This window comes from Xenopus laevis, chromosome 2S (genome assembly GCF_017654675.1).
Source record: "Xenopus laevis strain J_2021 chromosome 2S, Xenopus_laevis_v10.1, whole genome shotgun sequence".
Taxonomy (NCBI): domain Eukaryota; kingdom Metazoa; phylum Chordata; class Amphibia; order Anura; family Pipidae; genus Xenopus; species Xenopus laevis.
This window is the reverse complement of record NC_054374.1, coordinates 13,829,552-13,855,000: the sequence shown is the minus strand read 5'-3', so window position 1 is coordinate 13,855,000 and position 25,449 is coordinate 13,829,552. Positions and strand designations below refer to the sequence as shown.

Below are 25,449 nucleotides of genomic sequence, written 5' to 3'. Positions count from 1 at the left end.
ACTGTTGTCCCCAGTCTACTTACTGTAGACACAGAAACAGATTTTTTTTTAGTTAAAACGCTAACTTAATTGCATAGTCCATACATCTATTCCCCATCCCTATGATGGCCCAGTATATACTTACTGGGAATTTTTATTTTTTAAACAATGTTATAATCATTAGTATGGAGCCTCCAGAATGGAGTGCAAAGAGTTGTGCCTGTCTCAGCTTTGGCATTGCTTACATCCAGCAGCGCTGCATACAGGAAGGATGGTTGGTGGGTGGCACATGGGAATCCCCTGGTACACCATTATCTTGCGTATGATTTAGACCACACAAGCTGAGTGTTTGGTGCTCACATTTTCCCCAAGGTGCCTGAATACTGCTCATATCACCAAGAAGCCTATAAAAACATCAGGCAGAGTTATGCAGCTCGTGGAACACAATTATACACAAATAATATTTTCAATGTGTCATGTGACACAGAAGACATCATTAAACACTGTTTAAATGGCTTATTATTATGGCTCATGATGGCTCTCATGTAATCATACAAAAAGGGTGTTTGGCAACATTTACCCATGTGATAAGATAATGGTCTATAGAGACAGCCTTCAGTTACCTTCATACAGCAAAAGATGATTTGAAAAATGACATAGAGACTATGTCTGCCATAGAAAAATTACATTTCTCAACAATCCTTACGCTTTTGTGTTCTCGAACATTCTTTGTTTATTGGTGGCAGTTTAAAAGTCAAAGACAAATTTTGAAAAGATGAACATTTCCCAGGTTCTGAATTCAAAACGTAATAGGTAACAGCTGCAATAACAGGCCCTGAACTGCATATACTGTATATCAAGCCATCACTTGACTTTTACTGCACCTACTCTTTGCAGGCTCTTTGTATAATGGCATGTGGGAGAAACAATAAATATACCACACATTAAACTCTGAGATGGCGCTAATATTCACGCAAGTAAATATTTTATGGGTCATATTTGAACAATAATATAGACCTGTAAATCAAAGGAGATTGTAGAAATGTATCAGGGTTATGACCGCATTTGATGGGACTTGTAGAAGAGAAATGCCTGGCAGGCTCCAAGTTTTCACTCTCTGCTCTACTGAGAGCAGGAAAATCGCACTCTATGGGACCAATATATATATATATATAGGAGAAGAAAAAGAAGAAGAAAAATATCTGACAGGACAATGGAAAATAGAATGAATTTTGTTCAGCAACCCTTTTAAAATAAAGCAAAAAACTGCATGGTACGCTACTCTAAGGTGCAAACACGAGGTTGTGCTAGGAACACACAGGAAAGGTAAAATGGCAGTGCATCTTATGTTTGATTTTTCCTGTTCCACTGCATTTTCTTTCTAAAATTAGAGCATAAAAAACATAGAGACTGGATTCACTGGGAGTGCCCAAAATATCAGCACACCTGCAATGAATCAGGGTTTTATTGTCCTTTAAAAGTATTACAAACAAGCTCTGATTTCCGTGAGGAATGGACAACCCATAGCTATTTGTGGGTCAGTTGATTGAACCAAATCAGTAAGCCACTGATTTAAATTGACTGGGCCAGCTCTACGAGTATGGGATCTACCCGATCATGTATCAAATGTAGAATTCCAAAATAAATATACATTTTCACTAATGTTACTGTATATATATTAGCATAAATATTTGTTGCTAACAAGACTATTTAAATTTTAGTAGCCTTAAGCATGGCACTGTAAATTAAGGAAAAACCCCATGTCCAAAAAAACCCTGGTTCTAAGCATTCCAGATTTACATACTTCTGTTAGGGGGTTATTTCTCAAGGTCCGAATTTATCTGAGTATTTCTAAGTTAGAACTCCGATTGCCTGAATGGACCTTATTTATGAAGAAAAAAGCCTCAAAAAATAGGGTCGGCCAAACTTCCCCGCAAAAAACTCAGAAATCTATGAAAAAATCTTAGTTTTTGGAGTTTTTTGCGCAGAAACCACAAACTAATCGGATATTGGTTTGGACATCAGTGCAGACACTGGGACCTTCCCCATTGAGCTTTTAGATGCCAGAGTTTAAGGTTCAGAGTTTTTAGACCATCAAACTTTAATAAATCACGAAAAATTTGTAGGGTTTTTTTCCCCCCCAAAAACCACAAATTATTCGAGGTTCGAACATTTGGACCTTGATAAATAACCCCCTAAGTGTTATTTCCTTTGTTATACTAGTAGATGCTTCCATTTAAGGTTCACAGTTCAAGGTACAGGATGCACAAATGCAAGGGTGCTACAGATCCGTGTAGCACCCATCATTTCCAGCTACAGTCAGGTGATCCCAGTGGTGGTCAATAAAAAGGACATTGGTGTTTTAACCTTGGAAGCTAGTTGCAGGTAAAACTGCAAAAAACTTTGTAAACTTTATAATGAAGCATTAGAATTCTTATGAATCAGACAAAAGTGAGTGTAGGACTGGCCAGACCATAGATGTTGGCCAGCTTGAATATATTGACATATTTAGTCAAACGATACCTGTTTTGCTTAATGGACTTGCTCACCTTTGAGTTAACTTTTAGTATGATGTAAAGAGTGGTATTCTCAGAAGATTTGCAATTGGTTTTTATTTTTTATTATTTGTGGGTTTTGCGTTATTTAGCTTTTTATTCAGCAGCTCTTCAGTTTGCCATTTCAGCAATTCGCTTGCTAGGGTCCAAATTACCCTAGCAACCATGCATTGATGTGAATAAGAGCCTGGAATATGAATAGGAGAGGCCTGAATAGAAAGATGAGTAACAAAAAGTAGCAATAACAATATATGTGTAGCCTTAAAGAGCATTTGATTTTAGATGGGGTCAGTGACCCCATTTTGAAAGTTGGAAAGAGACAGAAGAAAAAGGCAATTATTTAGGAATTATATAAAATAAATAATGAAGACCAATTGAGAAGTTGCTTAGGAACCTATAACATACTAAAAGATAATTTAAAGGTGAACCACCCTTTAAAGGGAAAAGCATTTTTTGTAGCTTAATGCACCTTGAGTCAGAGAACCTCTTGTTTTTCTATGGAATGTACAACTGCCTTGAGGAGATGTTATTTTGAGGACTTCCTTTTGTGTATGGTTTCTACACACCAAACTGGTTAGCGCCTAATGACTCCAACACCAGGCTGAAAATGCCAAAATGTTCGCCTATATTAAAGTCAGAAACTCTAGTTCTGTAAAAATGGTGCTTTGTAACAAAACACGTTTTTTGCTGCCTTTTTCCGAGCCCTCCCGAACATCATCCTGCTTTGGTCATTCCTTCAAACAAAGTTTATTACAGTAAATTGCAATCCAAGCCTATAAAAATCCTCAATTTTCTATTCACTTTGGAGCCAATACAGCATCCTATAACTCATGTTCAACTACAGATAACCACAATTATGTAAAAACACTGCTATAATGTACTTTATGTGTATATGTGTATTTTTTTTTAAAAAAGTCTCAATAAATTAAAAATGAATTGAATGCTCTGTCTCACAGCAGGATATGAAAATCTCTTGAGATAGAATAGATTTCAAGAAGACTATGTAATTTATTTCCCTTCTTGTTTCAATAAAGCAGTCCACTTTATCTATAGTTTCCTATGGAAACAACTCAATAAAACTTTCCGAGGTAACAAATGCAGGTTAGGTTTAATGCCTGTAGGAAACAATTGAGATTAATGGTCAGTCCATCCATTTGAGATACAATTTTGTAGCTTTGCCAAACACTATAATATAGAACAGGCATTCCTAAGCTGCAGTTCTCCTGTTGTTGCTGAACTATATCTAACATTAGCTACTTACAACCAAGATTTGTTGAAAGACCTGTAAAGTTAGTTTGTAACAGCAGAGATGAACAAAACTTTTCAGAAAAGTCAGAGACAAAAAAGGTAGCAATCGCGCAGGAAATCGCATTGAGGTGATATGTTTATGTAGGTTTTCCTTTATCCAGGTTATAATGTACAGAATCTAGGGGCACATTTACTGTTGGTCGAATATCGAGGGTTAATTAACCCTCAAAGTAAAATCCTTCGACTTCGAATATCGAAATCCAAGGATTTACCGCAAATGCTTCGATCGAACGATCAAAGGAAAAATCATTCGATCAAATTATTAAATCCTTCGAAACGAATGATTTGAAGGATTTTAATCCATCGCTCGAAGGATTTTCCTTCGATCAAAAAAAGCTTAGAAAGCTTATGGGGAAGGTCCCCATAGGCTAACATTGGTGCTCGGTAGGTTTAAGGTGGCGAAGTAGGTAGTCGAAGTTTGGTTGAATGGTCGAATATTCGAACGATTTTTAGTTCGAATCTTTTGATTCAAAGTCGAAGTCGTGGTCGAAGTAGCCAATTCGATGGTCGAAGTATTTTTCATTCTAATCCTTTAATCAAGCTTAGTAAATGTGCACCTTAGTGTTTAAAACCAATTGAACATGCTAAATAATAGAAGAAGCCACTCTGAATGACATATTTTTAGGATTACTTGACAAAGTCCATTTGCTTTAGACCTATCAAATGGTGCATAATGGGTTGGGTAACCTTCTCATTGGGTATAGATAACTTGATTCCTAGGGAATAGATAACATGAGGAAGTCTCTGAGGAACCTAAAGTAAGAAAAATTCTGCCTTTTGGCAATAAAACTCTCATCCGGTTTCTTTTCATTGATGTTGACCGTCCTTAAGTGATATGGTTTATCAAAAATGTTCTTAAACATAAACCCATGAATACCATATTTTGAATATATAAATAGTTTTTTATGCATATCTCTGAGTAACTACATATTACATTTATATACTGTATATGTGATTCACATACTCACCCGCCTGGTTCGTAGTGATGCTAACTGCAGCATTATTCCTACTGAGTACACTTTGATCAGACACACCATTAACTGACTCAATCTCAAATGTATAGTTGGTATGGGCCAGAAGATCTGTAACCGTCACAGTGGTGTTGGTTAGCCCACTTTGCCGTGGGATAAATTTTAGATTGCCCTTACAATGTTCACAGAATTTCATGTTAACTCCACATCGCTTGCAAACAACATTAAAAGTGATGTCCTTTCGACCACCAGTTTCCATCGGCCAACTCCAGTCTAGTATTACTGAGGTCTCATTGATATTGGAAATAAGGTTTCTTGGTGCAGAGGGTGGACCTGTAAAACGACAAACAATATAACACAAAACATTTCTTTAGTTCTGGGTTGAGGTGACAAATTTCTTCACCAGTTGAATTTTATATTGATTAGGGGAAATGTATATGAAGATAGTCAATGGTCTTGAGCAGTTTCTTCTTTCCATCTATTGGGACACATATCCAGTATACCAAATGTTGGAGGGCAAATTATTTGAAAAAAAAAAAAATATATATATATAAAAATTCCTTGGAAGGTTTTATCTGGCCCGTGGGCCTGCAGTTGGACTGCTCTGCTCTACAGTTAAAAAAAAAAAGTAAAACAATAATAACAAAGCAATTTTGTAGACCATTGTTTCTTAAAGGAGACATTTTGTGAAAAAAACAAGAATGTACCAGTGCATTAAACGCTTTTAAACATAGAAGGAATTTGCTTTAAAACGTTGTGTTTCTGGCTGATTATTTCTATGTAAATATTTCTGCATGACTTCGAATAAAATCCCCCCCCCCCTTCTCTTCCTCTTCTCAACCCAGATCTTCCCTGAATTCTCTGGCTGTGCAGGGGAGCTGGTAGCACTCAGCTCACTGCACTGTAGGACAGGATCCAATCAGCAGCTAGCAATACCTGATAAGGAACTGAAGCCTGGCTTTGCTTGTGTGACTGCAGGCCTCTTATTGGCTATCCCTCTCCTACTGTGCTTTTGGCAGGGACGGTTAGAACACACCCACCCCTCATTTTAAACTCTGACAGAGACCATAGAACATCTATGGGGAGCTCCAATAAAAATAAATGATTTTTGAAGAAAAAAATAATTTACAACCAGAAGTAGTGATTGGTGAATCTGTGCAGTTTTGTTTCACTGAAAAATTCACAAATTTACCATGACATTGGCAAAATGGTGAAAATTCACAAAAAAATCACAAAAATTCACAAAAATTCACAAAATGCTATCAAAACAATTTTGATAGGCGACAATTTTGACGTGAGTGACAATTTTTATACATGCAGCTCAAATGCATTAAAGTCAACGGGCGTCGGAATAACTTTGACGCTCAGCAATTTTTTTTGACTTAGTGGATTTTTCACCAGCGAAACCTGGAATTCGGCACAAATTTGTATCACTAGCCAAAAATAAAACCAACATCATATATTATACATTATTGCCTACAAAATTAGGGGAGTTTCCATTTATTCTATACTGTATGTCTCCTTTAACCCTTTGATGTGTATTCAATATATTTGAGGGTGATTTCTGCAACAAAACACTAATTATCTGAATCTTCAACGGCCATGATAATTAGGGTTTTGATGAAAATTCTTTCCTAGAAGTATTGACGCAATTCAGAAATGTTTTAGATATTAAATGTCAATAAGATGTATTACAATGAGGAATACCATTTCATCCTCTCAGTTTAATTATAACCCACAGTACAATTACCGCTAACAAACAAAATGGCAATAACAATAAAATGAGGAGGCTGTTGTGTACAGTCATCCTTATATTTTGTTACACTGCAAGAGAAATTAAGACCAATGATGTTCTCTTCTCAGGGGGACATTGCAGATCACCGGAGAAAGGGTTAAATAAAAACAAAAACATTCCCAAATGTTACAGAAATTATAAAATGAGGCTAGTGGCTTCAGTAAAGTTTGGAGGACATTACAATGGGGATTGTACAATGTACAATAAAATCTAGATTCATTATTACTGAACCAATGCACTGTTAAACTGCCTGTTCAACTATACAACTCTGGCGTTTCCTAAAGCATTTTTATGAATGAAAATTTAGTGGTTCATTTATTTGCAATACAAATGAATGTTTTGTTTTGTTCCAGAAATAAAACAGGCAGATAAATCATCTGCATTGCTAATATATATATCCAAATAGAAAGATTTCGGGATGTGACGTGGGGATTTGACTAGTCATCTAGCCAAATACTAAAAAACTACCAAAAACTTTTGCAATAAGCAGATGGTTGAAGACAAGTAGGCAGTAGGCAAACAAAAGATTGAACATACGTGTGCATGCCATTGATGGAGGATCTTTATCTGCTCTGTAGAAGTTTTTCTCACAGTTGCAATATGTTGCCCCATCTTCCTGAGTAGAACTATATGTGGGGCATTTGGTACATTTAAGGTTTCCAGTAAATGCTTTGTAAAATCCTGGTCTGCAAGCTAGAAAAGAAAAATACAGAAAAGTAGACATGTTTATTAGAGGGACAACAAGTATAGAGAATTACCTTCCTACTGAAAATAACAATAAATAAAAAATCAAGGTAATATTTATTGACCACTTTTTACTATGTGATACAAGGAAGGAGCAACATGTTACCTTTTATGGAAGATCCAAGCATGTAATAAAAAAACATATAGCCGACTTGGGAAACTAGAGCGATTCTGGACTCATAAAGGAGGTAGCACGGCAAAAAACTGGGCTTATGGCTGAAGAAAGTTTTTCATGAGGGGGCTTTGTCTGGGGTTATTGCCCATAATTAAAGTTCTCCATTTTATAAACTTTACATCAATAGAATCAGATGTAAGTAATTAAATATTAACTACTTAAAGTACAAGGAAAGAAGCACTCCATTAAAAGGGACCTGTCACCTATAATAAAAAACTGTATAATGAAACATGGATCCCAAATTTTTTTTAATTTTCTTTTTTAATTAAAACATCCATGCCTATTATAAAGATGTTTAAATATCTGAGCTGTCACTCAAATTTTACCTGCCCCGCCTCCATACCTGAGGCATAGAGGTGGGGCAGTCAATTACTTTCACTTTCCATTCAGCAATTCCTGGATGTCACTGCTCTCCCCACATTCCCCTGTCCCCTCTCACACTCTATAATTGTGTAGGGCACTGGGTGTGGGGATTAGGTCCCCCATTCTGGAGCATACACAGGATATTGGGGTGATACACAAAATGGCTCCTGCCTGCTTGCTGTAATTGTGTAATTCCAAGATTGAAGGATAGACAATTTAAATAATAAATATAGTATAAGTACAGTTTATTTTGCTCAACGAACACGATAGAAAAGAATTTGAAATCATTTCTTAAGGTGACAGGTCCCTTTTAATGAGTAAACAATGAAATAGTAGATTGCCTTCTCTAGAAGAAAATCAGTTCCAATAATTATCTGCTACATTATTTTATACACACACACAGTTATCCAGAAAAGTCCAAATTATAGATAGCCCGTCTCCCATACACTCCATTTTATCCAAATAATCCCAAATTTTTAAAAAAAAATTATTTCCTTTTTCTCTGTAATAATAAAACAGTACCTTGTACCCCTCCTCACCTATCTATTTTGTGCTACAATATTTGCTATCCCTACCATCTCCTACCTACCCTTACTATATCCAGAACCAAGGTCAGTCACTTTAGTTTGGACCTCCCTAGAACCGTCTGAAAATAAAAACTTAAGGCTGACAATTAACAGTTTGGAGCCATGCTATGCTGTTCTGTTTCAACGTTTACCTAATACATTAATTCCTGTAGTTTCCAATGTATACATCCTCTTCTTTGTGGCTACTTCCAAAACTAATGAGCCTTTTGCCTTTGTATTGTATATATTTGTTAGAAAAGTAAACTCTCATATATCTTATTATTCATTTATCTAACTGTTTTATTGAATGCTGAGTGCATCTTAATAAAGTTATAAAGAAGTTTTGAGTGGTGAATGTTTTTCGCTACACCATTTTTTATTTTTGTAAACTTAAATAATTTACCTAAAAGCTTTAATACAGAGACACTGCACAGTCTGCTCAAGGTTATGTGCCATTTACCTGTCTGATTTATCTGCACTGAATGCTTTTATCTGTTTCAGCAAAATGTGTAAGTATATTTATGTATGTTGAATGGATAAATACAAAGTAGAGTATACTGAAGATAGCGTTTATCTTTGTGCTCTTAAAAAGGAAAATATATATCTTATTGCTAGTTTATTGTAAAGACACTCGTGGATGGTTCACAGTAAAATTATGTATTTTTCACCTGTAATTATTTTTCTGAAATCACCACAATAAATACTATGTGCATAAAAAATGCATGTGAAAAAAAACACCCAATAAGGATTTGAAGGATTTTACATCAAAATGCAGAGAAATTCACCTGTATTGATTTCAAGCAGAGAAAAATGCAATTCGTAAATTCACTCAATTAGCTAAATTCAATCAATGGTTAGCTTGATCTCTGGCTTCAGATGACTGAATTAGTGGCTGGACAAAATATGAAGACTTTCAGACAATGAGCAAAGCAACAACCTGATGTTTTTCTACAAATTCTAAATACAGAGGGAGAAGACTATATTCAGGACAGGAGGGTAAACATTTTCTAAATCCTAATAGAAGCATTTCAAAGATGGTGCCTATTTTAGCAGTGGGATAACAGTCTCTGGGAAGGGAGTGTGACTGTGGGATAGCAGGTATAGTAGGGAGAGATGGTGTCTATAGTAACAGTGGATAATAGTCTCTGGGAAGGGAGTGTGACTGTGGGATAGCAGGTATAGTAGGGAGAGATGGTGTCTATAGTAAAAGTGGATAATAGTCTCTGGGAAGGGAGTGTGACTGTGGTATAGCAGGTATAGTAGGGAGAGATGGTGCCTATAGTAACAGTGGATAATAGTCTCTGGGAAGGGAGTGTGACTGTGGGATAGCAGGTATAGTAGGGAGAGATGGTGTCTATAGTAACAGTGGATAATAGTCTCTGGGAAGGGAGTGTGACTGTGGGATAGCAGGTATAGTAGGGAGAGATGGTGTCTATAGTAACAGTGGGATAATAGTCTCTGGGAAGGGAGTGTGGCTGTGGGATAGCAGGTATAGTAGGGAGAGATGGTGTCTATAGTAACAGTGGATAATAGTCTCTGGGAAGGGACTGTGACTGTGGGATAGCAGGTATAGTAGGGAGAGATGGTGCCTATAGTAACAGTGGATAATAGTCTCTGGGAAGGGAGTGTGACTGTGGGATAGCAGGTATAGTAGGGAGAGATGGTGTCTATAGTAACAGTGGATAATAGTCTCTGGGAAGGGAGTGTGACTGTGGGATAGCAGGTATAGTAGGGAGAGATGGTGTCTATAGTAAAAGTGGATAATAGTCTCTGGGAAGGGAGTGTGACTGTGGTATAGCAGGTATAGTAGGGAGAGATGGTGCCTATAGTAACAGTGGATAATAGTCTCTGGGAAGGGAGTGTGACTGTGGGATAGCACGTATAGTAGGGAGAGATGGTGCCTATAGTAACAGTGGGATAATAGTCTCTGGGAAGGGAGTGTGACTGTGGGATAGCAGATATAGTAGGGAGAGATGGTGCCTATAGTAACAGTGGATAATAGTCTCTGGGAAGGGAATGTGACTGGGGGATAGCAGGTATAGTAGGGAGAGATGGTGTCTATAGTAACAGTGGATAATAGTCTCTGGGAAGGGAGTGTGACTGTGGGATAGCAGGTATAGTAGGGATAGATGGTGCCTATAGTAACAGTGGGATAATAGTCTCTGGGAAGGGAGTGTGACTGTGGGATAGCAGGTATAGTAAGGAGAGATGGTGCCTATAGTAACAGTGGGATAATAGTCTCTGGAAAGGGAGTGTGACTGTGGGATAGCAGGTATAGTAGGGAGAGATGGTGTCTATAGTAACAGTGGATAATAGTCTCTGGGAAGGGAGTGTGACTGTGGGATAGCAGGTATAGTAGGGATAGATGGTGCCTATAGTAACAGTGGGATAATAGTCTCTGGGAAGGGAGTGTGACTGTGGGATAGCAGGTATAGTAGGGAGAGATGGTGCCTATAGTAACAGTGGGATAATAGTCTCTGGGAAGGGAGTGTGACTGTGGGATAGCAGGTATAGTAGGGAGAGATGGTGTCTATAGTAACAGTGGATAATAGTCTCTGGGAAGGGAGTGTGACTGTGGGATAGCAGGTATAGTAGGGATAGATGGTGTCTATAGTAACTGTGGATAATAGTCTCTGGGAAGGGAGTGTGACTGTGGGATAGCAGGTATAGTAGGGAGAGATGGTGTCTATAGTAACTGTGGATAATAGTCTGTGGGAAGGGAGTGTGGCTGTCGGATAGCAGGTATAGTAGGAAGAGATGGTGCCTATAGTAGAAGAGGTAAATGCAAAGATCTCAGAATTACCCAACCTAGAGATGTCGGTGATGTACAACTCTTAGCAATCACTTAAAACCCACCACTAATGTTTCCCTTTTATGTACCTGATAGACCTTGCTAACACTGCCCTTACTATACAGTCTTTCTGCCAATCCCCCTCATCTAATTTGTCTGTTACCTCTAATGTTAATATGACACTAAACTCCAGTTTAGCAAATGAATACCATTAGTTACCACAAAATCCATCTCACCTAAGGTTCCGCTAGGTGTTGAAGAATAAATAATTCAATAATATCCAAGCATGTAAGATTATTTTTCATGCAATATGCATGACTGTTTCATTATCCAAAGTGATGCAATTTATTTTCCATAAATAAATCACCTCTGTGTTTCATTTATTTTATCTCGCTTATCTAAGTGCAAGATATCAAATGCTGACTTTCTGGGGGTTTGAAAATTTAATATACATAACATTAATTAACAGCTTTCTCCTGATAGATTATTATGCATAAAGATGGCATGCGAGCAATGACATATTAACACATTCTGTTCTGAAAGAAAGACGCACCTTAACACTAAAAAAAAATTAAAAGAAGGCGAGAAACGGCGATAGTTGCTTTCTTTGATATTCTGTAATTAACACTGTGCCATGTGCATATGTTTTCAAAGTCATTTTGAAGAAGCAAAGTGACAGGTCTCACACCCAGGAGCCTTTAACGTGTTATAATTTCTATATATACATGAAGTAGAATAGCCATGGATTTTATGCTGATTAGAGAGACACATCTAATTTGATTCATTTTTCAATAATGTGTCCAATTCACATTTCTTTTTCAATATAAATAAGTTGTGGTCATTAACCACAATTGGGGTATTTGTATGTTTAAAGGATTGGTTTATAACTGATAAGTATAAGTTTTATATGACGTAAAGAAGAAAGACATTTGTCAGCCCATGATTCAATTTCTCCTTTGCTATTTCCCTGAGAGCAAGTTCAAGAGCACAAAAGGGTCCCTATCCTTGCATAGAGCAATCACACCTGGGGCAACAGCATGTCTAGGCTTTATAAACAGACAAAGGGGGAAATTCACTAATGGGCGAAGGTTTGCCAGCGACGGCTTCACCGCCTTTGCCACACTTTGCCAGGCGCAACTTTGCACAGACAACGGTAATTCACTAAGTTGCAAAGTTTCAACGCCAGCACCGAACGCTTGCGAAGTTACGCTAGAATTACTACGGCAGGCAAAGCGAAGTTGCACTAGTGTTAGATAATTTGCATATGGTGGGAAGTTAAATTTCAATGGACGTATATGTTGCAGCAAATACATTACACTACACAAGCCCAGGGAACCTTAATAAAAGAAAACAAAGTTGTTATATTGCCCTTCACATTAGCCCACAGTATAGTTCATGTTCCATATCTTAGGAAATGTAGGGGGGAAGGAGGGTTCCCAAAAAAACATGTACAATCTTTTTCAGCCTATCACCCTGTAAAAAGGAATAGACTCCAGCGTTCTTTGGTACTTAGAAAAGATTTCAACTTTTTTTGGACCAAGTCCTATCTAGTCCTATCTACTCTATTGCACTTCGCCTGGTCTGAGGGTGGCGAAGGCAAGTCTGGCGATAGAGGTTACGTTGAGTAAAAACAAAAACCAAGTTAATTTGCATAGTAACACTCTTTCGCCAGAGTGAAAATACGCCTGGTGTTAGAGTGTGAAGTTGCACTAGAATCTCCTTTGCTAGCGTAATTACACGCCCGTTAGTAAATCAGCAAAGTGCCGAAATGGAGTCACAATGGCGAATTTTTGCCAGCATTAGCCACTTCGCCCTTTAGTAAATTTCCCCCAAAATGTTTTAATGGACTGCATACCTTTGTGGCATAACTATAAAGCATGCAGACCTCATGGCTGGGGAGGCAGGGAATAAGGGGGTCCCATACAAAGGGGTCTGCTTCCTATAGTTCTAAAGGATCCCTCCCCTGCAGTTCTCCTACCTTTGAGTGGGGACTCTGAGGGATTGAGCCAGCAAGGCACGAGAATTGGCCAGTAGGAGGTGGTGGAGAGTAGACAGGCAGTGGCGGGAAGAAAATTGTGGTGACCTCGGCCCCTCCCAAGATTTTTTTTGTTGGGGGGTGGAGCACACTAGTTACGCCACTAATGGACTGCCTCTCTTTTGCAGAGAATATTCAGGTTATTTTATTATTCAAGGATTATATTGTACACAAATGAGCAATTACATTGATGACCTTTAATCTGTTTCTGCATGTCCCCTGCATTCACTTTTGTTTATTCTCAAAAGTCACTTAAGACTGCTTACTGTACACAGTACAGGTATGTTATCCAGAATGCTCTGGACCTGGGGTTTTCCAGGATAACGGATCTTTCCGTCATGTGGATCTTCATACCTTAAGTCTACTAGAAAATCATGTAAATATTAAATAAACCCAACAGGCTGGTTTTGCCTCCAAGAAATATTGGTTTGGATCAAGTACAAGGTATTGTTTAATTATCACACAGAAAAAGGAAATCATTTTTAAAGATTTTAATTATTTGGATAAAATGGAGTCTATGGGAGATGGCCATTCTATAATTCAGATAACGGGTTTCTGGATAACAGATCCTATACCTGTACTAAGGCCGCATACACTTCATATGAACTGAACAATTTAAATCTGTTATATAAACTACACAACGACAGAATAAATATTTATGAGGTCTCTGTTGTTTGGGTTACTCATCTAAAATGCTAGAGAGAGAAACCCATGGATATTTTAAGTACAAGAAACAGCATAGTTCATGTTGATTCTCCCCATTTTTTCTCAGATCTCTGGTTTAGTTCTCAACTCAACATCTCAAAACTGAAAATTAAACACCTTCCTAATCCAGATGACACTATTTTGACCACAGCTGGAAATAAAAATCAAGGTAACACTAAAGAGAACTGAGACTGAAAAGGCATTTGACTTTTTTTTATGAAATGTAATTTATTTAATAAATTAAATTATAAAAACACTAAACTAAACACAACTGGAATATTAATTCAAGTCATGTATGCTAATTGTATTCAACATCAAGATTGCATTGCATTGTATTAAATAGGATGTATTACACTTTGTTTGACGAAAGACAACAATTTAAAGATTCATGGAACATGTGACTGTAAGGTAAAGGAAAGATTGACACCACATTGAATGAAGCATGATTATAAGTAATTATAAACAGAGAACTCCCTGATGGCAGATTTTATATTGTTTAAAATTGAGATTTTAAATTGTTAGTGCCTAAAACCCTTTTGTTTATCTAATGGGCATGAAGGGCAATGGTACATGGGGCCAAGAAGCTCCAGAATATAGAAAAATTCAACATGCCAATTTTCAATTTGAATAGAAAATCTATTTTTATGTTTGGTTTCCCCTGTACTCGATGTTAAATAAGACTCGGAATAATAATTATTAAGAAAATGTTACCAAGTGTCAATGATAATTAGTGTAACAATAACTGAACCAATGCTTTAGGATTTACTATTAATGTTCCATGCTGGAATAACTAGTTTCAGCTCTGAGATTGATTGTCAGAATATCTTCCCTCCTAGACACTGGGGAGTAAAGATTCGGAAAATTATTAATGCACAGTTATACTGACAGAAAAGGTTTGGATAAATCCAAAAACATATGAAATTGCTAAGGATCCTTCTGGATTCCTCAATGCAATCTCTGATAAATCAGCCACTAAATAAGCATGTACTCACGCTAAAAACAAATCTGCTTGGATTTTTAATGTTTAGATGTTTGTAACCTTCCGACATGATGATCCAAAATATGTAAAAGCGTCCCAAGCATTTATTTTTTTAAATATAGCGCCCTAAATACCCTCCAGGCAAGCTACTGTAACATATTTCCCAGGAGTGCTGAACTAGATAGCATGATCCACCAACAGACTGGCCAACAATTTATATTCGAATATAATGCAGACTTATGTGATTTTAATATTTGTCATTATAATTTTAAACATAAAAAATCTCAAAAGGGAAATTCCATGTCTTAATCCAATACTTTTGGATCCATGAACACGTCAACAATCTTTCAAAAATGTCCTTACCTAATTTCTGGAGCCTTAAGTCAATCTACTTAAACCGTTTTTATATGCTCCTGTATATACACTTGTCAATGAGGAGGGAAAAAATGAACAAAAAAGATTAAAAAGATATATATATATCATATCACGATCACCCAGTTCTCACAATTGTCCTGTATAGTAGATTATCTCAATTCAGTTGTATTTCTTTTGTTAAAGAACTGATGTTTTTTCCTAGAGCCAAATAATTGCTGAATTGAAAATTAAGGTGAGTATTATATATGCTGTCTGCTTGACCTACAGTAACAGTACAGTAACAAAATTCAGTATGAGATCATTTTCAGCAATGGTTTTTTTTTGTAGTTTTATTAAAGAAAGTCAACATAATTTTCTGAGTGATAGTAAGGGGCACATTTACTAAGCTCAGATGAATGAATAGAGGGAAAAAAACTCGAATTTCGAGGAGTTTTTTGTGCTCCTCTACTATCGAATTGGCGTAAATTCGCCTGAGTAGAATGATTTGAATAGATCGAGCGAAAAAACGCTGCGACTATTCGCCCATTCGATAGTCGAAGTACTGTCTCTTATAAAAATCATTCGACTGCCTACTTCGCCAGATTAAACCTACCGAATTGCTTTAAAAGCCTATGGGAAAGTCCCATAGGCTTTTTTCTAAGTTTTTGATCGAATAAAAAGGCGTTCGATCGACTGAAAATCCTTCGATCGAATATTCGATCGATCGACTATTCGCCGGGCGAATATTCACCCATTCGACTATTCGCCATTTGTCCGTAAATTCCCTATTCGATTCTATTCCCCAGTCGAATTTCGAGGGATTTAACCCCTCGAAATTCGACCCTTGATAAATCTGCCCCTTAATGTTTAGAATTGTACGTGTTTTTATGCAAAAATAAGTAACTTTTAGGGAAATGTGTTAAAATAAATGAGGTCTTCATAGATTCTGCATCAAAAAAAAAAAAAATTTGCCTACCTTATGGTTACAAAATCCCTTAATACACTGCTTGTACATGTCTAGAAATATGAAGGATAGATTGTAGGGAGCACAAAGGAAAGAGTTTTACGCAGTTAAGTGATAACGTAAGTGAAACAGCAAGCTTCCAAGAATGCTTACATCCCTTCATCAGGCAAGCTGCGTATTTTGAAACTGAAATGGAAGACATTTATACACACAGAGCCCAATGCAAAACACATCAAAGGAATATTCAGACATAAACAAATCTAGTGGACGTGGAAGCGAACAAATTAAGGGGAAATGAACCCTTATTTATAGAGAGCTTATGTTTACATTCAGTTCTTAGAAAGGTTCCATAAAACATATTGGTTTGGGTTATTCTGCAGTTAAATTCTTATTTATTTGCATATATTTATATATTGAATGTGTATGAGTGCAGAGGACCTCTTGTATTTGCCTATATATATATGTGTCTGTGTGTGTGTTTTTTAATTGCTTTTGTCTGTAATATTTTATTTCCATCACATTTCCCAGCTAGAATATGCCCTTCACCTTTGTGCCTATTTGCCAAGTTTTGTCAAGGGAATATAGACTAAGACAAATTATATAAATGTTTTCTTCAGGCAAGAATTTTGAAATGATGATAAGGAGTTCAGGGGAAAAAAAGACAGATTGGTCTTCCAGTCAATGACCATATAAGGATTTCTTAATCCCTCTGTATTTTTTTTTTCTCATTATTTTAGAATTTTTGACTGAAATACCATAAATTCCCCGACTCTCCTTCTATTTTATCATGTATGGTTATTACTGAGTAGGAGGCAGTATAGAGGTAAAAAACAGAATGTTTATATATAACTATATTTATATAGTTATAAACATGTAAATGGTCTAATATGTTTGCATCTGACCAGTTCTGTGTGATTTACAGGATTTTCATAATTTTAAGATATATCATTATTATTTTATTAGGTTTTGTAAGGAAAATGATCATAGTAGTAGGAATATTTCAGCAAGATTTAAAACATGGCTTCATAACTTCAGAAATATCCATCTGACAACACTAGGGGGATCCAAATTTTTTACTATACAATCTAAATATTTAGTGAAAAGAAAATACTTGAATTTTTCTGGATTTATTATACATAGAGGATGGAAAAAGTCAGAATCCGAAAATCTGTCATCTCAGACCTGCTGAGGTTGTATACGTCAATGGGAGAAGTCCCGAACATCCTGATCTGTGCAAAAAGTCAAAGATTTCATGGTTTTCTATCAAAAAATTAGATTTTTCAGGCAGAAAATCTGAAAAATTTGTACTATTCGAATTTCATATGATTTTCAAGTTTTTCGCGTTTTTTTCCTGAACTGGAATTTTTAGTTAAAATGTATTGATAAATAAGGGTAAATAACCTGTGCAGATTTGGTTGGAGTATATTTCAGAACATTAGATAAATTTGGATTTTGATAAATAAACTCCTAGGCTAGGAGTTCGATTTCATCTTATTAAGAGCGACAAAGCCATGGGTTGGCTATCAGTGTAATAATCGCACATAATATGAAATGACATCCAGCTGATATACATGTCTGTTGTGACATTGCACACTGATGCATGAACAGATCTCTAGTAATGAGCAATGTAAATCTGGCCCTGACAATTCAGCCATGTGCCAAAATACCAGATTGATTTTTCCTTCCCCACCTGATGTCCTCCCAGCACGTAATATTCAAGATGAATAATTGTCTAAAAGTACAAGGAGAAAGTTTTGATGCTGTTTCTCCGGATCTGTCATTCTGGTTTATCTTACAAAATGAATAGCCGAGAATAGGAAAAAAATGAAGATTTGCTAAAATATACCTAATGGTGTCACTATAGCACTGACTGCAGAAAATAACGGATACTTCATTGGCTATGTAACTGAACAGAGGATTGCTGCCAGCATTGGTTTTTAATATTGGGCAGGGTGGGCATTTGATTTGAGCACACTATGACCTGTTGCCCAAGATTTGGTAGTTTTCCACTAGCTAAACTCCAAATCCACATCTTTCCTAAAATTGTGGTTCGCCTTATTTGCGTTGGTAAAAACAAAGCATAAAGTTTCCAAACTTGTCCTTTGGTAGCACCAAGAGATATGCATGAAAATGCTAGAATAAGCAATAACCATGCTTACCAATCATGCTTATGTTCTGGCACCATAGAGGTTATTTACAATTTTGCAATCATATTGCTATATTTTTGATCCATAATGCATTGTTTTTTTCCATAATTCCAGCTCAATTGCAGCAGCATCTGATTAAATTTCACCTGATGCATTAAATGGATGCAATTGCATTTTTGGAATAGGGGTTGCATTACTTTTGGGACACATCTAAAACAGAATTTGCATACCACCGTGTTCAGGGGTAGGTCCAAGGTTCCCCAACATCAAGAGGTGTTGTTGTGCACCATTTATCAGAAGAGGAATGGTGGAATAAACAGGCGGAAGGCTTGTAAGGGAAATAACTTCATCTACAATAATGCTGTATATCATTGCTCTTACTGTACTTCTGTCCTAAGTCTTTCTAACAGCTTGATTTTACCTAAACTATAATTAGGCCACTGAAGATTTCAATTAATAAATGTCACCACCTCTGGATGCACAAATGATCTACATCTTTGAATCATGACTGAAAGCAGCAAGATTGAAAAAGGTAAAGGCAATTGTGTGTTCGCCTGTTTCATACAACACAACACAATGAAGCATAGAAAAATAGCATTTTTAGGTTGAAATCATTAATACTGACAATTTATTAGGATTGGCCCACCAGATACCTGACAACAGAGACCATCCATCCAAATTATTGTCGTTATTGTTTCTCTATTCACAGGGGGTTATTTATTAAAGTCTGAATCCAAAAAAAAATCTGAAATTTTAGTGGAAAAAAAAACTTTTAGAGATTTATTATACCCCGTGGATGAAAAAAGTCAGAATCTGAAAATCCGCCATCTCAGACCTGCCGAGGTTATATATAAGTCAATGGGAGCGGTCCCTATCCTATTTGGAAGTTTCTGTGGTCTGCCCTGGAATTAGCCCAGAAATCTGACTATTTTCAGTCTTTTCTGGCAAAAAATAGCAAAAATTCTAACTTTTGGAGAAAAAGTCCAAAAAATAAACAAATTTGAGCGAGGAAGAAAAATTTGAGGAAAAAAATCGTAAAATTCAGATTTTCACTCAATTTTATAGAGGTTTTACCCAATCTGATTAAATCATGCTTTTTAAATAATAACGTTTTTTTTATTTATATGCTTTCTTCTACTGGAGGTTACTGACTTTTTATTCCCCATCTTTCTATTCAGGCCTCCCCTATTCATCTTCAAGTCCTTTTTTCAAATAAATGCATGGCTGCTAAGGTAATTTGGACCCTAGCAATCAGACTACTGAAATTTCAAACTGGAAAACTGCTGCATAAAAAGCTAAATCTCTCAAAAACAGCAAATAAAAAATGAAAACAAACTGCAAATTGTAATATAATGTCACACTCTGTGGCATACTAAAAGTTAATTTAAAGGTGAACAACCACTTTAAGAAATAACAAAAATCACAGTTTTTTTTTTTCATAATTAAAACAAATAGACAAAATGTATCTTCCACACAAACTCTATTCCTTAAGCTCATGTTGAACAAGGCGGTTATTCTGTCCCTATTAATGATTGGGGCAGTTTACATGAAATTCATGGAAGGCAAGGTCTACCTTTTAATATGTTTTCCCTTGAACTAAATTCTTATTTGAAATTGGTGTAAAACTGAGCAGAAGCAACCATAGTACAAGTTCATCTTCCCAACCCCAGGCTGCCTTGAAACAATCAAGGGAATAAGCAGAAGCATTTTCAGCTTTGTAGCTCATTTAATTAGAACAGACTGTATGTTCATATTATCAATAACATTCAAGGTAATTCAATTCAGCTTAATTATCTTTAACTCTCCAATGAGGTGTTCTGACAACAATATTACAAATTGTGTGATGAATTGAGACAACCTAGAAGCTTCAGATTAAAACAAGTGAAACATAAAACAGTTTAGAGAAAAGGCAGATTTATCAGTTTTGCAGAGATTTTCATTTGAACCTCGTAACAACTGATTTGGATCAACGTCAGCCAGCGAGCCGGTAACTATTAGCTGAATGCAAGAACAGGAGGCTCAAATTGATCAAATAGACTGGGAAGGATTAAAAAGTTCAATATTTTTTTTCCTGATCAAAATGTTCCTGACGATGAGGGAAGTTATTAAAGGGGTGGTTCACCTTTAAGTTAACTTTTAGTATGCTATGGAATGGCTAAAAGCAAATTTGCTATTGGCCTTAATTTTGTCTTTTTTATAGTTTCTGAATTATTTTCCATCTTCTTCTGACCTTTTCCAGCTTTCAAATGGGGGTCACTGACCCCATCTAAAAAACAAATGCTCTGTAAGGCTACAAATCTATTGTTATTGATACTTTTTATTACTTATATTTCTATTCAGGCCTCTCCTATTCAAATTTCAGTGTATTATTAGGGATGTAGCGAACTGTTCGCCGGCGAACTTGTTCGCGCGAACTTCGACCGTTCGCGTCCGCCGAATGTTCGCGAACGTCGCGCGACGTTCGCATTTTGAGTTCGCGTTCGATTCGAATACAAATCGTTCAAATTCGTTCGAACGATTGTAAGCATTCGATCGAATGAAAAGCATTCGATCGAATGAAAAGCATTCGATCGAATGCTTCGATCGTTCGATTCGAATGAAAATCGTTCGATCGAACGATTAAAATCCTTCGATCGTTCGAATCGAACGATTTTAGCGGGTGTTCAAAGTTCGCGAACTGTTCGCGAACGTTCGCATTTTTTGCCGGTGTTCGCGAACGGCGTTCGCGAACACCAAATCGGCAGTTCGCTACATCCCTATGTATTATTCAAATCAATGCATGGGTAATTTGGACCCTACCAACCAGATAGCTGAAACTGCAAGCTAGAGAGCTGCTGAATAAAAATCTAAATAACACAAAAAACACAAATAATAAAAAATGAAAACCAATTGCAAATTGTCTCAGAATATCAGTCTCTACATCATGCTAAAAAATTATTTAAAGGTTAACAAATCGCCAAATCAAAAAGTTTCCTAGGTCAATTCTTCAGGATGAGTTTTACTTTGAGCTACAAGACAAGGTTGTTACTGCACATCCTATGAGCAATGGTGAAATATCAACTCACCAAATTGGTTCAGATCTCAAAACAATAAAAGGATTAACTAAATGTATTCAATTTTTTTTTTCATAAATTGTGGTATTATACTATTCCTTATATTTTGATACAGTTTTATGTGATTTATGCCTGCCTTTTCTGCCTACTTGCCTATACAGTATATATATGGGGCAAAGTTATGCCTTTATCAATCCTTACATTAAAATTCAGCAAATATCCACTTATTGGGAGGGCAGATCTTCTGGGGCAAATTCACTAAGATGCGAAGTTGCGCCAGGCGCAACTTCGCCGCACTTCGCCGCACTTCGCCAGGCGTAGTTTCGCCAGCGCTTCGCAAATTCACTAAAATCCGAAGTTGCGCACAGGGGTAGGGTAAGGTTGCGGAGTTGCGCTAGCGTTGATTCGCTATATAAAGCGAAGTTACGCTAGCGAAGGCTAATTTGCATACGGCGCGAAATTCAAATTTCAATGGAGGAATACGTATCTGCACTACAAATGCCTAGAAAACCTTCAAATCAGCAAATAAAAATTTTATTTTGCCCTACACATGTGCCCACTGTCTAGGTACGTTGCCATGAGTCAGGAAATGTAGGGGGGAGGAAGGGGAGCCCCAAAAAATTTTCGATCTTTTTCAGCCTATCAGCCATCATGTAGAAAACACGCCAGCGTTTTTTGGGACTTAGAAAAAAAATTTACTTTTTTTTAAACAATCCCTATCTACTCTATTGCGCTTCGCCAGGTCTGAGGTGGCGAAGGAAGTCTAGCGTAAAAGGTAGCGTTCAGTACACTGCGCAAGTTAGTGAATTAGCGTAGTTTCGTCGCTAGCGAAACTTCGCCTGGCGTAAGGTTGCGAAGTAACACTAGCGAAACTATGCCAGCGTTCGTTAGTGAATTTGCGCAGTAGCGAAAATGCCAAACGCTAGCGAATTGACGCTAGCGCTCGGCGCTTCGCGGCTTAGTGAATTTGCCCCTCTGTGTGTGGCCAACACTAATAGCAGTTAGTATCAGAAAAATATTGTTAGGTTGAAGCAGGACATGATAGCGATTTACCAGCTATTGCAAACTAATTCCAGCTTAGACCATTTGATGAAGTGCTAAGTATTTAAACAGATTTACTTAACATCCATTACAGTTTGGGTTAATTTTATTGATATGACACTATCCCTTCATTATAACTAACACAAAATTAAAAAAAATAAGGGCCATTTGTTGCTTAAGTATTCATTTTAGGAGTATAGTTTTCCTTTAATCATTCTTAATAGCCAGTAAGACACCTACAGTATATGTTCAGTAAACCCTGGTGCATATGAAGCATGTCAGGAGATGGAATATATTGTGTTACCTCATGACATGGTTTTTTTTTAGAAAAAAAAATTTAACAAAAAAAGAAAAAAGAAGTCTATGTAGACTCATTGCTCAGGGGGTTATTTATCAAGCTCGAATTTATTTCAGTATTTCTAAGATAAAAATCCGAGCGTCCAAATGGACCTTATCATTCAAAAAAAAAAAACAGGTTTGGGCAAACTTCGGACCTTTCCCCAAAAAGTTTTCTGACTTTTTCACAAAAACCACAAATTTTTCGTGTATTTTGGAATTTTTTGGGCTAAAATCCCCGAAATCATTGGATATCGGTACTGACAGCAGCGCAGACAATGGGACCTTCCCCATTGACTAATACAGGACCCGAGAGCTTTGAGATACCAGGTTTTCAGGTATCTCAACTTTGGACTAATTAAAAAAAAAATTTTAAGGTCTGAAAAATCAGAATTTTTCGGATTTCGGGTATTCGGAGCTTAATAAATAACCCCTCAGTGTAGTAGCTCAGGGTTGTCTGGGCTACTGCATGCTCATCTGCAACTTCTATTATTTGAGCAGATATTTTCTAACATTTGATAAGTGCTTTGTACCGTGATCTCTTATTTAACTGTGAGGGGGTAACTCGTCAATATATTTTGATATGTAATAACAGATCTAGTGAATAATAGCAATCGGCAGAGATATGTTCTAATGCTCAAAAATATGTGGGGTTTTAATACTCTTCCATATAAGTTGTATTCTTCTTTTCACATGCAGATGCCTAAGGCATCAGGGTCTGTCTATGGTAATCTAACAGGGCTATGACCCATAGTGCATTTTCTTGCCCACTTGTAGGACAACCATTAGGTGACATCAGGGCACTGCAGTCTGGGGACCCATGACAGAGGGGGCTCTAAGGGATATGAAAGTGCAATTTATTATTCAGGAGGCATATAGTGGGCAGGGTTTCGCTCAGTGGGGCAGTCACACACCCACAGAACATTTTGCTTTGCTGGGAACCCATTCTGCTTATTGGCAGGTCACTAACTGTGGACCAAAGGGCCCAGCTAAAAAACTAGTATGTAGCCCTGTGATTCCTAATGACTAGATGCAAAACTGCTCTCTCCTCAGGCAAATACCTTTTCTTGCAGCCATTGGGAAACAGCAAAGCTAAAACACGTCAATGGTGTAATCACTCAAAAATGACTTATTCTGCTATTCCTATTGCCAACACTGAAAATGTATGTTTGGTACTTTGTCTACCAGGGAAATGCTCGATTCCCTTCTTCGATATTTCTTCAGGTATAAAGAAAATATTGTGCTCACATTCCATGTTTGTTTTGTTAATAGGCTCTGTCATCTTACACATCATTGTTTCTGAATAGAATACAACTGAGCCATTGAAACTCTAACAACAAGGTATAAGGAAATCCTGATATAAAACAATTATTCAGTTCATAGTCCAGTTTAACTGCAAAGCATTCACAACAATATGCCATTAATACAGTTTTTCGTTAATGGACAACTCTTGAGGAATTTATGAAAGTAACTTTGACAAGCATTTTTTATAAAAAAAAAAATGATACAAATCGTCACTTTGATTAAGCTTTATTTAAATTAGAAGTAATATATATATATACATTTATAATTCTGATTATATTAGTTTATTTTATACAAATAAAGAATGAATACATACATTGTGTCATTTTGTGAGGAACAGTGCAGTGTCTGAGCTTTATATCCGAGTACAAAATAAAAGATTATTGCATTTACTGAAAATAAAGAATTTTGGTGGAAATTTTCAAATTCATTTATAAAAATCAAAACACTTCCATTTGAAAAATGCTTTGTATCTGAGTACAAAATATCAAATTATTGGATTTACTGAAAATAAAGAATTTGGTAGAAATGTTTAAATTCATTTATAAAAATCAAAACACTTCCATTTGAAAAATGCCTTGTATCTGAGTACAAAATATCAATTTATTGGATTTACAGAAAATAAAGAATTTGGTAGAAATGTTTAAATTCATTTATAAAAATCAAAACACTTCCATTTGAAAAATGCTTTGGATCTGAGTACAAAATAATAGATTATTGAGTTTACTGAAAATAAAGAATTTGGTGGAAATTTTTAAATTCATTTATAAAAATCAAAACACTTCCATTTGAAAAATGCTTTGTATCTGAGTACAAAATATCAAATTAGTGGATTTACTGAAAATAAAGAATTTGGTGGAAATTTTTAAATTAATTTATAAAAATCAAAACACTTCCATTTGAAAAATGCTTTGTATCTGAGTTCAAAATATCAAATTAGTGGATTTACTGAAAATAAAGAATTTGGTAGAAATTTTTTAATTAATTTATAAAAATCAAAACACTTCCATTTGAAAATACTAGAAATTCCTGCTCTGTGAAGAGCCCCTCTCCCCCACCACCCGTTGTATTGCTATTCGTTATTTTCTTTTACATTTTTACATCTGTGCTTTATACATTTGTTCACTGGGACAGACTCACTTGTTCAACCTTGTAAAGCAGTAGGAATACTCAATACCTGATCCAAAACATTCCTGCTAGCAATGATGAATGATGAGACGTGTAGGCCCAACCGCAAATTCAAATCAGATTAATACTCATGGTAGCTAAGCAGTAGAAGAACCGGC

General features: G+C 36.3%; 1 protein-coding gene across 3 annotated transcripts in view; it reads right to left on the bottom strand.

The window, feature by feature from the left end:
- LOC108709206 (ephrin type-A receptor 3) overlaps positions 1-25,449 on the bottom strand; it is a 201,934-nt gene that overhangs the window by 58,428 nt on the left and 118,057 nt on the right. For all 3 annotated transcript variants that reach the window (XM_018248850.2, XM_041583372.1, XM_041583373.1), the window contains exons 4-5: positions 7,146-7,301; positions 4,811-5,146 (exon numbers count right to left, since the gene is read on the bottom strand). In XM_018248850.2, coding sequence (XP_018104339.1) covers positions 4,811-5,146; positions 7,146-7,301 — 492 coding nt within the window. The remainder of the gene's footprint in view (positions 1-4,810; positions 5,147-7,145; positions 7,302-25,449) is intronic.